The sequence below is a fragment of the Phocoena phocoena genome, chromosome 13 (genome assembly GCF_963924675.1).
Source record: "Phocoena phocoena chromosome 13, mPhoPho1.1, whole genome shotgun sequence".
In the NCBI taxonomy this organism is placed as follows: domain Eukaryota; kingdom Metazoa; phylum Chordata; class Mammalia; order Artiodactyla; family Phocoenidae; genus Phocoena; species Phocoena phocoena.
In genome coordinates this window covers 7,702,913-7,719,714 of record NC_089231.1, presented here as the reverse complement: position 1 = coordinate 7,719,714, position 16,802 = coordinate 7,702,913, and the positions used below count along the sequence as shown (strand labels likewise).

Below are 16,802 nucleotides of genomic sequence, written 5' to 3'. Positions count from 1 at the left end.
TGAAGTGTAAGCCTTACTTTTCTTGAAAATGAGCTTATTCATAAAAGTAATCTTACTTATATATTTGCTAATAAAAATCATTAACACATTTAACCATTAATGAGCCATAAACACTGAATAATAATCTACATTAAATATAATAACACATACAATGCACCTAATATTGTGCCTGGTACACACTGAGTGGTCAGTAAATAGTAAATAGCTATCATTTGGGGGTTTGTAAATAGCTATCATTTAGGGGTTTTATTATTGCTGTTTATAGTTATTGACTATTTTTACTTACTTCGAGGAGACCTGACAAGTACTTCACACAAATTTCTAGTGGCTTTGTGAAAGGAGAGTGTGAGCTCCATCCCGGAAATGCTGTAAGGTGGGCCATCCCTCGTAAGGTCCTCTCAAGGGACGGCAGGCCGTAGAAGCGAGGAGCGTCCGTGACTCTCAGACACTGGAGCAGTTTCAGAGCCAGCTGCGTTTGGAAAACGTAAAAAAGTTCCAAGCATTTCCTGTGTATGTAAAGGAGGGGAAAAAATCAACCACGGAACAAACGTAACTGGCTTAATGGGCTTTCTTGGTGGTGGTGGAGGGTTACTAGCAACTTACTGTATCAAAAAAGTATGAACTAGTGGAAATGGCGGGAAATGGCAGAAAATACTCCCTCTTAAAACAAGATTTTTTAAGAAAAACATAGTTAATATACCATCCAGAGTATATGATGTAAAATATAAGTAACAATTACGTTGAAAAATGTATAAATGGGTATTATTATTGCCAACCAATAATGAAATTAGAAGTTAACATAGAGTTACCACACGAACCAGCAATTCCAGTCCTAGGTATATACTCAAGAAATGAAAACATATGTCCACACAGAAATTTGCATATGAATGTTCATAACATCACTCTTCACAACAGTGAAAGGTAGAAACAACTCATATGTCCCCCAACAGATGAATGGATAAGCAAAATGTGGCATATCCATACATGGACTATTATTTAGTCACTGTCATCTGCTACAACATACATGGACCTTGAAAACATGATGTTAAATGAAAACAGCCAGACACAAAAGGTCACATACTGTTTCACTCCATTTATATGAAGTGTCCAGAATACACAAATTCACAGAGAAAGAAAGAAGATTAATGGTTACCAGGGGCTTGGGTAAAGGCCAAATGGGGAGAGACTGCTTAATGGGTACAAAGTTTCTTTTGGGGGTAATGGAAATGTTCTGGAATTAAACAGTGATAGTTGTACAACACTGTATATATACCAAAACCCACTCAACTGTACATTTTAAAATGGTTAAAATTGTGAATTTAAAATTTTTAAGTCAGAGCTACAGATATACAATTGAAAATCATCCATGCAAAAATAGTTGTACAGTCATAGAAATGGGTATGACTGCTCAGGCAGATGTGTAGAAAATTAAGAGAGAACCAAGAACTAAACCTAGAGACAACAAAATACTGTGTGTGTGTGTGTGTGTGTGTGTGTGTGTGTGTAATTACAATCAGGCTATATCAGAAATTGAACTGAACTAAAAAACAAACCACCACAACTGATTTTTACTGAAGTCTTTTCTCCTCTTAATTTGAAACTAATGAAAAGTAAGACCCTTTAGAAATCAAAAGAAAACTAGGTTCTGTGTGAAGTCCCCAGACCTCCAATAATACAAATGGTACCTGTCGGTAAGTGCCACGGAACCGAGCAGCAGGGTGTTGAAGAGAGCGACCAGTTCTTTCTGGAGCTGCTGCCGGACGGCGGTGCGGATGTCATCTGCTTCCTCTCGCGCCTGGGACTCTGTCAGAAGCAGCAGCTCCAATAGTGGGTTTGGACTCTAAAAAATGGAATTTGTAAAACATATATTTACCCTCTAATGGAGCTGTATGTTGTTTCCCATAAAGGTTTTTCTTGCTAATCACGTTCTGGAGTAACTAAATTATAGCGCCTAAATCGTAGGTTTCTACGGCATTAGTAGAGATGTTCTCAACTCAAAAGGTGCTTCATATGTTATCTCAAGAAAAGGAAAGCATATCCATTACAGAAAACTGAGGAAAATAGAGAGAAGCACAATGAGAAAAACAAAAACCACCCATAATCACACCTCACAGAGGTAGCTGTTATTAGTATGTTGGTACATACTATTCTTTTTACGTGAGGGCAAACAGAATTATAATTCGATATTTTTAACAAAACTGAGATCAAGTGAAAAAATCCACTACTGTGACCATGTTTTTAAACAATGTTATTACCAATATTTCTTCAAAAACATTACTTTAGTATCTGACTGTTATTCAGCCGTAAGGGTTTACCACAACCACTGGATAATCCGTGATTTCTAGTTTCACTGAGCTGCAGCAGCATGCCCAACTCTGACTATACCCTATGTATGAATTCTAAGCAATGAAATCACTAAATCAAAACACTGTAATAGTTTTAATGCTTTCAATGTATACTGCCAAATTGTCCCTGCAAACAATGTACCAGTACATATGATTAAGGCCCACAGCACCCAAGCCAACGTTGAGTATTATTACTGTTGTAATCTTTGCCAATTTGACAGGCTGATAAACAAAAGAAACTAGTACTACTTAAATTTCAACCGGTTTTCCAACTTAAAAAAAATAGCTAAAGGATGTATTAGATGATTTCTAGTAATATTGAGAGAGCAGAAAATGTTACATTAACCAACAGCATTAAAAATAGATGGAATATTTATCTATCATCTATAATGTCATAGGCACTGTGCTAAAAAAAAAGAGAGAGAGAAAGAAAATAAGATTTTATTTAACGTTTGAGTTAAACTAGAAGATCTGCATTTTCATATTTTATAGATGGGCAAACAGAGGTTCATGAAGAGGGTAGGTAACTTAACTAAAGTCATATGAATGAGCAGAGCAAGAACTCAACCTCAGGACCATCTTACATCAGAGATAGTTAACATTCCACCCCCGGCATTATGTCACATCAATAGTGCATATTACAACGTTCAAAAAGAGATAAAATCAAAATGTAATTAATGTTCTCATGGCATCCTTCACCTAAAGAATTCAATTCAAAAATAACTACATTCTTCTTAAGAAAAAGAAATTTTTTAAATGGGAAGAAAATTCCAAGTTGTTTACATTATGTAGTATGTACAGTATACTTCTACCAGGTACGAAGAATTAAAAATAATCTAATTGAGAGCTTTTGGAAAATACTGAGGAGAGATGCTTTACCTTTAACTTACTTTACTATGTTTCACACCTAAGCAGCACTTTTTTTCAGCTTTTCCTTTCATCTTGAACAAGAAGTGTCTCACTTGGTTCAAGTAAAATTACATAAAAAATAACTACAATTTCTAAGTTTCATACATGAATAACTAGACACACATTTAATAAAATCATAAAAATATATATTCTATAGTATTCTTAGCCCCAAATAACCAAAGGCTTACACCCACACTCCCTCTAAATCATAAATACTGACTAAATGAGCGAGCTGTTTTTAATGCAAACCCCATCTTGGTAAAATGTAATTTTACCTTCAGCAATTATTAATTCTGACATACATATAAAAATTAAGTAGAAGCTACTGATTAACATATTAATATATTGAAGCAGTATGTAAATACCTAAAACTAAGACCCTTCCAAAGAATCTCATCCTATTAATAACTTATTTTTGCAGGTAAATTGCTGAGACTTTTTCCCTTTATAACATATCTTGGATTGACATGTTAACATTAAGATTCAGTGAACCTCAGCAACACCACTTCTAAAATATGGGATTTATTACTATTCCTCAAGTACAAGAGGAAATAGATGTCTCTATTGATGCTTATTGATCTCAAGTACTTAATCATATCTGAAGGTTTTGTCTTTAGACATTAGTATTCAATCCTAATTTTAAACCAACTACGTGGGCCATTACTTCATCAGTGCTGACCTCCAAAAGGCAACAGTTTCTGCAATGATGGTTCATTATCTTTACCTGCAGAGTTACCACTCATCATATCCAATTTTCCATCCATCAGCAACCTACAATAGTAGGATGGACAACACCCTCTGTGAACTCTGAGTGCACATGAGCCAGTGGAAGTCTGACAACAGACAGACACGCGCTGTGTAGTTCTGAATGGTCCCCCCGAAAAAGTATGGCCCCACTTCGATAAACTTCTATCAAAAACTCATTCTGAAAAGAAATGCATTCAAATTCAGCACTTCTCAGTTATTTTATATACTAACAAAATATCAATACACTAAAATATAAATTAGTAGTACAAAAAATTCCTTAAGTACATAAAATGCTTGTAATAAATGAAAGTTTTGATAAAACATGTAGACAAAACTTTCACAAGATAAACTTTCCGTATCTTCCCTCGGTAAGTTAGCTGATTTTTCTTTATATATCTTTTAGGCATTCTTCTGCTTGATCAGGTATTCATTTCTGTCTAATTTTCTTTTTGCCACCATCACTTTTGCACATCTTCATATATTATGTCCATACATTCAAAACAATTCCTTTGGAAATGCTATTTTACTGACCTTCTTAAGCCATTTCTCATTTATTTTACCCATTTCAGATGATAAACTTAGTAAAGGTCACTTTTTGACTTTCTATTTTCATGCTTCTTTTATTTTGAACATTGGTTGTTACATACACTTAATAATTTAATCCTCGTACCATGATATTTAGAGAGTAAACTCTCCTGATAGTGGATGCTTAAGTCCACTTTACTCACCCTTAAAAGTATTACTATTATTTATAACACTAGTGATGATAATATATGAGACAAGGTAAAAGCTCTCCAAAGACAGCTTTGATACCATACAAAGTCAAACAAACTAATTATACCAAAAATCCTTTCCTAAAACTGCATTAAAATTACAGTACAATCATCTAGAGTCCTGTAGAAATTTCATTTTAATTTCAAAACTATGAATAAATTATGCAATATGTATCAGCATTCATGACATACTACAAAATTCATAATCATTTAAATGTAAAGTTTTAACTACCTATTTATAGTTACACAGTTTAGGTATGTATATTTTAATTTTTCTATTGTTATATACTATTTACAGTCATATGCAAACGTTTAACTATTGCACAGATTTTCAAGAAAAGATTCTAAAACTAAAGCCCACCATATATCTGCTATTTTCACAAACCAAAGCAACCACAGCTCCCAGTGTACAAGAACTCTAAACGAAGAAGGAGACTGTTTTAGAGGTTATTCTTTTTTTTAAATGAGTAAAAAGATTATGAAGTTATAAAAAATTTACAGATCAAAAATCAATTTATCAAAAACCTCATTCAGAGGAAAAGCTTCATGGACATTATTTTAATAATATTTTAATGTCTAATCTATAAAATATTTAAGCAGGACTAAAAGCTGAAAGAACTATGACAATAGGTTTTCCTGTTCACTTTATTAAAAATATCCAGAAAAAAACTGCCTGAATGCTTCCTTAATTTTTTTAATAATTAAAAAATAAGAGAAAATGGAAGTAAATACAGTACTTTGAAATCATCCTTGGGAAAGTAACAGAAGAGCAAACTTTACTGAACAATAAATCTATGTACCCTGGAAGTGCAATCATCTTAATAAGGACTCAAAAATTATAATTTAAGGAAATTAGTATGTTGTCTCTCATTTGTGTTATAAATAATTTTCTCAGTTTATCATGTCTTTTTAACTATGCTTAAGGTATTTCTTGCCATACATACAGAAACCAATAAAATTCACATATAAATGCCCTCTTACTGGACAAATGTTCTGTCATGTTTCAGAAAATGAAAATAGAAGTGAAACAGCCAGAGAGCGCTTCCTTGGTGGCGCAGTGGTTGAGAGTCCACCTGCCGATGCAGGGGACACGGGTTCGTGCCCTGGTCCGGGAAGATCCCACATGCCCCAGAGCGGCTGGGCCCGTGAGCCATGGCCGCTGAGCCTGTGTGTCCGGAGCCTGTGCTCCGCAACGGGAGAGGCCACAACAGTGAGAGGCCCACACACCGCAAAAAAAAAAAAAAAAAAAAGCCAGAGAAAAATATAAAAAATAAATTTTATTAAGGAAAAATTTGCTATGATAATTTTAAAATGTAGTTCTTCAGAAAAATACAGGCATATCAAAGGAACATAATACAACATTCAAACAAAGTCATGCATATATAGGAAATCAGTTTCTGGTTTTAAAAAATGGTGCCAATTCAAATCATGGGTAGACATGACATGAGAAAATTGCTAACCATTAAAAAAAAAAAATCTACATCATAAGAAATTCCAGATGAATAAAGATGTAAACAAAAATAAAACCTTAAGTATCATAAAAGAAAACATGAGAGTGTTTTCTCAAACTCTGGAAAACAGATCTTTCCAAGAAGACACATAATTTAGAAACTATAAAAAAAACCTATGACTACACAAAAATAACATGGCAGTGAATGAAACAAACAACATAACCTGTCTTCCCACTGCCCACATTCTAGTGGGGTGGGGTGGGGTAGAAAGAAAATGAACAAAGATATTCTGCAAGTGGGAGCGATAAGTACAATGAAGAAATGTAAAATAGGATTAAGAAGGCACAGAGTCAGGCACAGAGAAATGCTACATTATGATGATAAGGATGACTAACATCTGAACAGAGCACTGACTCAAGTGCAGTAGTCAGCTGTATACATATCTAGGGGAAGAACATTCCAGCCAGAGAGAAAAAGAAATGCAAAGGGAGCTATGAGTGCGGTGTTTGAAAAACAACCAGAGGCCAATGTGGCTGGAAAAGAAGGAGTGGAGTACAGTGGTAGGAGGGACGATCAGAAAGATACTCAGAATCAAGCTCAAATAGAGCCTTGTAGCCTATGGAGCTTAATCTGAATGAGAGGAAGCTGGTGGAGGATTTTGAGAACAGGGACATGATGTGACTTAAGTTTAAGATCCCTGTGGCAGCTGTCTTGAGAACCACAGGCAGCATGGGTGGAGGCTGGAAGACCTAACAATAACCTGGGAGAAGGGCGGTGATGGCTCGGCCTAGAGTGATAACGGTCGAGGTGGTGAGAAGTCAGGTTTTTCACACACACACACACACACACACACACACACACACCTGTAGCACTATACCTAAATGTGGAAATTATGATTGATCATGGAACACAATTAAGTACTATAAAAGATGAAAAGTAGAAACAACATAACTAACAAAAGCTAGGGGATGAAAGGGGTAGACAAAATAGGAAAATAAGTCCAAAATACAGTAAGGTCAGAAGACTAATGACAAAAAAAAACATTTGCAACTCATATCACAGATAAAGGGCTAATCTTTCTAATTTATGAAGGGCTCCTCTGTTACCAAAAAAGAAAGAAAGAGAGAGAGAGAGAGAGAGAGAGAGAGAGAGAGCGAGCGAGCGTGTTTGAGCACACACGTGCGAGAGAAAACTAAAAACCCAATTGTGGGGCAAAACTAGCAAGGGCATCAAGGGACAATTCACGGAAAACAAAAAAACCCCAATCATGAAAATCATCATATCATTCAAAATAAGAGTTACCTATTTAAAAAAAAAAAAAACTCAATACAAACACATATACACATGTATCTCTGCAACTTGTAACTGACTCAGCAATTACAGTTTTAGGAATTTATAGTTTCCATTTGTTGTATTTTAACATGTTACAAAATTAAGGTTATGTGCGTTTCTTGTAATTAACTACATAGCTTCCTTAAAGTGATATGTTTACTAGTGAGTTAATAAATGTTTATTGAGAGCTCATTATGTGCAAGGCACTATGGTAGACGCTGGGTATGCAACGGTGAACGAAACGGTCCCTATTTTCACCAATCCACAATAAGGTAGAAAATAATAAACATCTAAACAAGCTTTATACACATATAAACATTCATATATATATTTTTTAAATCTCTAAATAATTTTAAAAGTATTCTCAATTAGAATTTCTAACTTACATTATATTAGCTCCTTGCATTTTTATAGAAAATCACGTCTTTAAATGAGCTTTGCAAATGTATTAAAATATAATGAAATATATTTGTTTTATAAGGTCTATTATCTTCTTTTTCAGTTTAGGCCCTTTTTTCTAATTTTAATGTGTTTTTTTCGTGATTGTTTGTGCGAAGGTTTATCTTTACCAGATTAAGTAAATCCATATAGTATTTGCAAAAAAAAAAAAAATACAGGCCAAAGATAAAAAAACAAGCTAGCTTCCTGGGTTCTTGGCAAGTTTCTCAGAACACAGTCAGCTACAAAAAGTAGAGTAGTGGGGGGCAAACACGGGTAAACACTACAGTAAACTTACATGAAGCCTGAGCACAGTCTGACTGAGTCCTTCCAACCTCACCTCACTACCCCTCACTGCCCCTCCACATCCCTACTTGAACTCCCCCACTCCAAGATTCTCACTTAATACAGCTGCTGCTGAAAGCTCACATATACAACAGGTTTCGTTAAACGCCAAGACTGAAGGTTCCATTTAGGCTACGGACTTTTAACTTAAACCTAGTAACAATCACGTCAGGAAGGCATATTGCTAAAAGCCATCTATTACAACATAAGGACTACTTGGCTAAACACGGGCTATGTAAAAATTATACTTTTCCATATTTTCATATACAGTATTAATGATTTTTACAAATATATCATTTGCCAAACCTAAAATTCAAATTCCTTAACAACACTTACATGTCTAAGAAGTAATTCGAGAAGCCAGTTTAGAAGTTCTACGGATACATTTTTTCTTTGTTCCTTCAATAACTTATTTAGAAAATGTATGATATCTATTAGCAGTTTCTCATCTTCGGTGCAAGCAGGAAGTACTTGTAAAAATCTACAATAAAGAAGACAGTAATCATGGTTTCTAGTTCTTTAAAGTAAGTTGCGTGCGGATAAGTATTTAACAACCTGCTGAGAAGTGGGGTGCTGATTTGCTGTGTTTGCCAATTTCCATAGTGTAAATACCCCGCCATGGCTGACTGCAATCCTCCAATCTACCACACAGATGTGGAGACAGGCACTGCAGCACACCATTATACAGCATTTCCACAGCACAGAAAGAATCCATATAAATAACACCGAGAGCACAGATAACAGGAAAATGTTGTAAAATACTTAGGAAGCCATGACTCTGCATAACCATTACCTTTATTTTTAATATAATTTATTTAATTGTAAGTTTACAAAGTTCAATTTTAAGAGTGGTTGTGTTTAACAACTAACTTGCAAAAATCCAGATAATTTAACCATCACCTCTCTTACAGGGCAGTCCTAGCTGGCGACAGCACACCACTGAAAAAGGTGAACTAGATATCCGAATTGTGAGCGCTACACTAAATAAGAGCCCACGTTTTAGAAACTCAGATAACCTTGCATTTTGAAAATGGCACACTTTCCATTTAATAGAGTTATACATTTTATACTAAAGTCACATGAAGACGAAAATGTAAAACTGCTGGCAACGGCTGCTTATCAGTCTTGTTTCAAAGGCAGCCATCTGCTACCAGTTAAACGTGTTAAATTTACAAGCCAGGGCCTTCCCAAAAACTACTAAAGGACCTCCACATGGCTATCAACTCCATGAAATTCAGAGGAAAAAGAAAAATGAGATAATTTACTTAAGAACAGACCGAAAGAAAGCAAAACAAAACAGCCAGAGTTACCAAGCCTTTAATCAGTTCCCTGATGTCTCAGCTCATTTATTGATATAATATGGACAGGAATAAACATTCAGTTTGTTTACCCATGTCTTACCCTAATCATTTACTTCTGTGAGATAAAAAATAAGATTTGCTATGTTAGGATATAAAAATATAATAATTATAATATTTGTAAAAATTATAACAATTTATTAATAATTCCAAAATGCAGTAATTATGTTAAAATTTTCTCTTTTGCTATTATTAGACCTGTATTACAGATAATAAAAATCCTTAAATTTTTCTTTCTAAAAAGCATTTCTCTCATGATACCAACAATGAGAACACATGCTCCTAACTTCAAACACGTGGAGATGAACCCAAATACAATTCCATCCAGGCCTCTGAAACCAGCAGGCTTGAGCTGATACTGACCTGTTTAGTGTGGTGTGCCAAGACAAGGACTTCAAGGTAATCCCACATGGGCCAGTGCCACCCTTGAAAGACAACCTGTCATTCAGAAGATAAAAACTCATCCTTGTGAGAGCAGCCCTCACGCCCCTGTGGGCTGCAGCCTGAACAATGGAGCGGAGGCAGTCCTTCAGCCCGCTCGCTGTGTGCGTCATCTTCAGAGCAAGGGTGTCCTCAGTGGATAACTTCAATGTATCTAGAAATCTAAGCAAAAAGAAAAGCAGAAAGAGCAATACAAAGCTATTAAAGAAAAGCTCACAGTGATTTTTATTATAAACTGTCTCCCCCAAATTCTGTTTTGTTTCCTTTTAAGGGTGACTCACAGCCAAAAGAAAATCTGATGTGTATCTGTCAATATTAGGGTTTCACACCAGCATGGGGATGTTTATATTGACATTTTCCTGCTTACAGAAATATAATTTGCTTTCAAATGAGAAAGTACTGACAGATTAGAATACTGAGGTATTTAAAAGTCATCGTCATCGTCATCACCCCAGTGACGATAACGCAATTCACGTATGTATTTACTAAGCTTCTACCCTAACCCAGAGCACTCTTCCTAGTGAATTACATCTGTTAACTAACCAAACTTTATATAATCTCCAAAACAGCATAGAGCACAATGCTTTTTAATTTAAATTTCTTTGTGTGATAGTTTTTAAAAAGTAATGAATGACATGTAATCTTTAAAACACAGTAAAAATTATAATCTTCAGTGAGAAAGCAGGGTCAGACGATAAAAAGAAAGCTACTTGACCTAAAGGAAAAATAAGGCCTAGCTAATTAATCATAATTACGTAGATGTGAATGCTTTTCTACTACATGTAACAACTTACTCTTGGATTTTAGTTTCAGAGTTCATTTGCTTCAACAGATTATCACTCCCATGATACCATGATAGGTTCCAAGCTATTCTCAGCATATCTGAGACCGGCTTCAAGGCCAAACACTCAGCAGATAACGGCAAAACTATGGAGTAAGGACTCACAGCATGGTGGCCAAGTACATGTACTGGTAGATGATACCTATAGAAAATGTAGAAAAATAATTACATACTTTTAAATTCTTAAGTGCTACTCAAAAGAATGAGCCACAAATGAGGGCTAGTTCTACGCCTCCCATTCTACAGCAATACAAAGATCTCTCACGCGGTCCCAGTTTTGAACAGTTACCAGGCTTTATTCTTTTGCCATCCTCTAAACTTTCCAAAACACCTGATTAAACTTCTTTCCTGAGGACTTACCATACTCTGTGTTGTATTAGGGTTGTTTGCAGAGATGACTGACGCCCCTTGAAGTCGAGGCCCCCCATGGCTCCAGTAACCACACACACAAGGTGTTCAGCCGAAACACAAATGTCTACTTTACGCTACACTGTACGTTATCTACCTTTCATTGACAGCTACCTGGCATGGCACCATGAAATCCATTTTACAGATGATCAAAATGAGTCTTAAAGATGCTAAATGAATTGCTTATGTTCACAGGGGTCACTAAGTGACAGAATCACAACTTACTATTTTCACCTGAGAACACAGTTGCACCGTCAATAAGCTCAGTCACTGTGTGTCACCAAGAGAACCCAGAAATACTTTTAGATCTAAGGAAAGATTCAATAGCAGTATCTCTTAAACTAGTTAATGTTAATTTAATAGTGTTTAGCAGGACTGCAATGCCTAGCATCTCAAATGTTAAAGAATGATTTTGCTTATAAAACATATCCCAAACCCCTAATTCTTGTATTGGTAACTAATATTAGAGAAACACAATTGGGTAGGATTTTTAAGGGGAAATTTAGTGTGCTTTTGCATTTCATGCATCTCAAAAAAAAGAGGCTAAGGTAGAGTTCTGTATATAAATGAAGCTGAATAATTTTTTAAAAGATAATAAATTTTAAAAATTGGAATTTTCCTTAGAAGTAACCAGGGCTCCTTAGAGAGATGGCTAATGCTAGGTCTGAAATAGGGAAATCAAAGGTGAACCGTGGACATCTCTTCATGCCAGAAAGCAAGAATGTACTAAAAGGCTTGTGAAGCCATGTCAAAATGACACAAGAGCCTCCTTGAAAGGACTCGCACTAAATGAAAAGAGTTAAGGCTGTGAATCAATGGTCAAGCTTTCAATAAGTTATAAAATGTACTGCAAATTACACCTGAAGAACACAGAAGGAAGAAAATAATAAAAAGCAAAGGGTATTACATCAGGACCGGTTTGAGAAACCACTACACATCCACCATGTGGACAATTTTTAAAATGACATTACTATGTGTAAAGAAATTACTGTTGACATTTCTTCTGTATGGACAACCTTGATCTTGAGGTAACTCTCTGACCCTTTTCCCCAGGACAACCAAATAGATATGGAATGTCAACAATTTTACTAAACCGCTTTGCTTATGGCGACAATAACTCCCTGCATCTGGGCTGGGAGGTGTGGAAACAACCCACACCTGTGTGCAAATGTACAGTGGGAAGCCACAGCTCTGAGTATCCCTGAGTGCTGTGGCTCTCATACATGATGTGCCTTGCGGGGACCTGGACGTTATGCCCATGGCATGCTTCCTAGAGATCACATTTTCTATTGGGACGTGGGTCTCCTATGCCAAGACAGCCCCCAGCACCCACACAGGTAATCACATTTCAAGCATGACCTACTGTTGTGTGTGTTTTATTATTTAGCCAAACCTAAAGACCATAAAGAATGTGATGTCTACAACTAAAGAATTTCATTCCTAAGGATATATCCAAGAGGAACTATTGGACACATATCCCAGGAGATACATATAATAATGTTTACAGGGATGTATACAGGAGCAAAAACCCAGAATCAACCCAAATACCCCACGACAGGAGAATGAATACTCTGTGGTATCGTCTAACAAGAGTATTACACAGCAGTGAAAATGATTATACTACATGTAATAATATCTAGCAAGCTATAAAATGTTATTTTTAAATTAATCAAAGTTTTATTAAGATATAACTTTCTTACCCTTAAAATACACAGATTTTAAGTGTATAGCCTGATGAATTTTTATATATGTGTTCATTTGTGTAACCACCACCCAGAATAAAACACAGAACATTTCCATCCCCTCAGAAAGTTTCTTTGTTCCCTTTTCTTGTCAATTACTCTCCTAGCCCTCCTCCAAGAGGTAACTATTATTGTTACCTATTCTGATTTCTCTCACCAGAGATCAACTTTGTTGGTGAACTTTAAATAAATGGAATATACAGTATATACTCTCTTGTGGCTGTTTTCACATTATGTCTATGATTATGTCATAAACCCTATGTCTATGAGACGCATGTTGTTGTGTAAAAAGTAGTTTTTAAATGTTGTATAGTGTTTCACTGTGTGAGTATAGCACAGGTCATTTATCAATTCTTGCTGTTGGACATTTGGGATGTTTCACGCTTTTGGTTACTATACATAAAGCTGTTATGAACATTCATTCACATATCTATGTATATAAAAGGATAGTGGGTGATGTCAATACCAAGAGCTGGAGAGGGTGTGCAGCATCTGGGACCACTACACTGCTGCAGGGATGTAAACCAGTACACCACTCTGGTACTGCTTGGTAGCATCTACTAAAGCTAAACATATAAATATCCTCTGATCCACATGTGTCCAAGAAGATGCTTAGCGGTCATTGTTCATAATAGCCCCGAACAGAAAACAAACCAGATGTCCATCAGTGATAGAATGGTAACTACACGGCTGAATATTCTTACACAGAATACTACACAAAAATGAAAATAAGTCAAATACTGCTAAGGCAACATAATCTGTACCCTGTACCCAAGTTGAGCAAAAGAAGGCAAATGCAAGAATATAAAGTTCAAGAACAATGTATAATAACAGGAATGAAAACTGAATTATCTTTGTGGGCACTGGAAGGTAATAAGGAAGGACACAAGTGGTTTCTGGCATGCTAGTGATATTTTGTACCTTAATCTACATGTTAGTTACATGGGTGTATTTATCTGGAAAAATTCAGGATTTGTAAACTTTATGTATCTTATATATACTTCAATGAAAACAATTTACTTTTTAAAAAGTCTAGAGAGACATGAAAACCAAATGCAATTCATAACCTTGACTGGATCCTGCATTTAAAAAAAAAATCTATAGAAGATATTTGGGATGTAATTGGAGAAACTGGATCATGTTACAGAATTATTTTTAATTTTCTTAGATGTGACCATTCATGGTACAGTGGTTATATAGGATAATGTCCTTAATTTAAGGAGGTACATGCTGGAATAATTGGGAGGGAAGTAAAATTATGTCTGAAATTTATATTTAAATGGGTTGGGGATAAAGATTACGTAAAAATAAATAAATGTATTGAGAGAGAGAGAGAAAGACAGAAAAGCAGACCCATGTGTTAACAGTTGCTGAATCTAGGCTGAAGGGTATGCAAGTGTTCACTATATAGTTCTTTCAAGTTTTGTGTAGACTTGAACAATATCAAAACGAAAACTTGGCGACAGGGATGTACACTTACTGAACTGTCAGAAGCACCAGCATGAAGGAAAGATTAAAGCATTACAAGTCATGTGATGAAACGCTAGATGAAAACTTTAACAAATCATTGATTTTGATTTCCCTTTCTGTAACAGTATTCTATCTTTGAGAAAATCAAAGAAATAAATTCTTTACCTTCTAGAAACTGAAACAGGCAAACTGAAGACTGATGGTGAAGAAGGTTTATTGGAAAGATTATCAGACCTATTTCACAAAAGAAACACAAAAGGAAAGAAACAACTGAGCAGACCATCGTTTTGTCTAAGAAACACAACTTGCTTCGCTTCCTTGACTGAAACTCAAATCAAGAGCTGCATTTGGTTCTATCATTTAGTATAGTTATAACATGGTGCCACTACCCGGATTTGCTTTTGAAGAGAAAATTATGCTTTTCTTTAAGAAGTCCATATAATAAATGACCCATACAATGCAGACACTGTACTGGCAGGTGGCCTCTGTGTCTCTCTCCCACTGATCCTGCTCAGGGTCAGTGTTAAATCAGATATTACATCATAAACATCTTCCCCAAGGTTTTTTAAAATTAAATATTAAAGAAAAAACACACAAAATTGAGTGTATATACCAAAAAACGTATTAATGACAAAACTTATTATAGTAATTATCAAATTTTGTACTTAGTAATGTTGAACAATAAAAGTTCAGGGTGACTTTTTGAGCCAATATGCATAATTCTGCTACTCAAACCAAAAATCATACCATGTATATCTACCATAGAAAGCAGAAGCTTCCTAAGTCAGAAATGTCCATGCACTGCTATAAGACTGCCTCAGAAACTCAGACAATTCAGAGTAAAAACCTTTTAAAACTCTTATAGCTCACCACATATCCATCCTTGATACTTCATCAAATAACAGAAGACAAAATAATGCTCCAACTTCAGTCACGATGGTACGATCTTCATGAAATATCAAGGAAACTGTAAGTAAAAAGAAGCATAACTTTATAAAATATTTTTACCTCTAGAAAGAATGAACTTCAAATTTAAAATATCTTAACTCGAAAAGAAGAGATGCCATTATCAGAGAAATGCGATGTTAACCCAGATAAACTGACATCATGAAAACAGTGGCTCTCAACTTTCAAATCTATGCAAATCTCTGCAGGGCTTGTTAAAACAGAGTTTCTGATCTGGTAGGTTTGGAGGATACAGACACTACTGGCCTAGCACATAGTATGCACTCAATAAATGTTTGCTGAGGAATTAATTTTCCTTGTTGAGTACCTAGTTAAAAAACTAACTTTGCCCTAAATTCATTAATGAGAGATATTATAATTCATTTTCAGGCTCACTTAAGTAATTTTTGGAAACATCAATGAGATCGAAAAAGTATTAAAAGGGTACAGATTATGTTAGCTTAGAAAATGCCTTTGAATCTAGTAGGTGCTCATAATTGATTGCTTGAATAATTTAAATCAAAATCATAAATGTAAAGGTAAACTAGGAACTAAATTCTACTGAATGAGGTTAACAGGAAGACAATTATTAACAGGATAAAAGAAAACTAGAGATCCAGAACTGTTACTCTTGCACATCAATCTATAAAAAAACTTATAAAATTTTACACACTATTCAAAATTTATGAAGCCGAACACATTGACTCTCTTTAGAACTTTACCTGGTTTGAACCTTTATCAATGCTACTTAAACTGTGTCCTATACACTTGGCAAGCAGAAGCCATTAGAAGAGAAGAAAACGCTAAAATAAAATGACTCATAATATTTTGAACATAAGTATCATTAATCTCTTACATGCCTGATAATTGACAAGGTTAGGCATATTGAGACATTTGATCAAGATGTCTCTTGTAGAATATTTAAAAGCAATGGCCTACATTTCTAGGAAAGAAAATAGCACAGAATGTTACCAAGCTCTCTATTGAGAACAGTCAGAAAAGAAGAGAAAAAAATAACATGGAATTTTTCCACCTAAATACATTACAACCAAACTGAAAAAGGTTAAAAAAAAAATCACACTTTAGAAAATGTAGTAAGTTAATGTTCAGAGTCATTCAGGATGGTCTAGTTCCCACTCCCCACAAGTTGAGTCTATACACTCTGAATGCCAGTTCAAGGACATAATCAGTTATAACAGCAAAGCATCAGATCTAAAGGCACAAACAAAACAAGAATGAAGAAAACAGACACTGGAAA

The 16,802-nt window shown here is 35.1% G+C and overlaps 1 protein-coding gene across 1 annotated transcript in view; it reads right to left on the bottom strand.

Moving 5' to 3' along the window:
• The window catches only part of RTTN (rotatin), a 138,450-nt gene that overhangs the window by 72,769 nt on the left and 48,879 nt on the right, over positions 1-16,802 (bottom strand). Inside the window, exons 22-28 of the mRNA XM_065889552.1 lie at positions 15,470-15,566; positions 14,765-14,833; positions 10,933-11,121; positions 10,061-10,300; positions 8,676-8,820; positions 1,686-1,840; positions 287-506 (exon numbers count right to left, since the gene is read on the bottom strand). Coding sequence (XP_065745624.1) covers positions 287-506; positions 1,686-1,840; positions 8,676-8,820; positions 10,061-10,300; positions 10,933-11,121; positions 14,765-14,833; positions 15,470-15,566 — 1,115 coding nt within the window. The remainder of the gene's footprint in view (positions 1-286; positions 507-1,685; positions 1,841-8,675; positions 8,821-10,060; positions 10,301-10,932; positions 11,122-14,764; positions 14,834-15,469; positions 15,567-16,802) is intronic.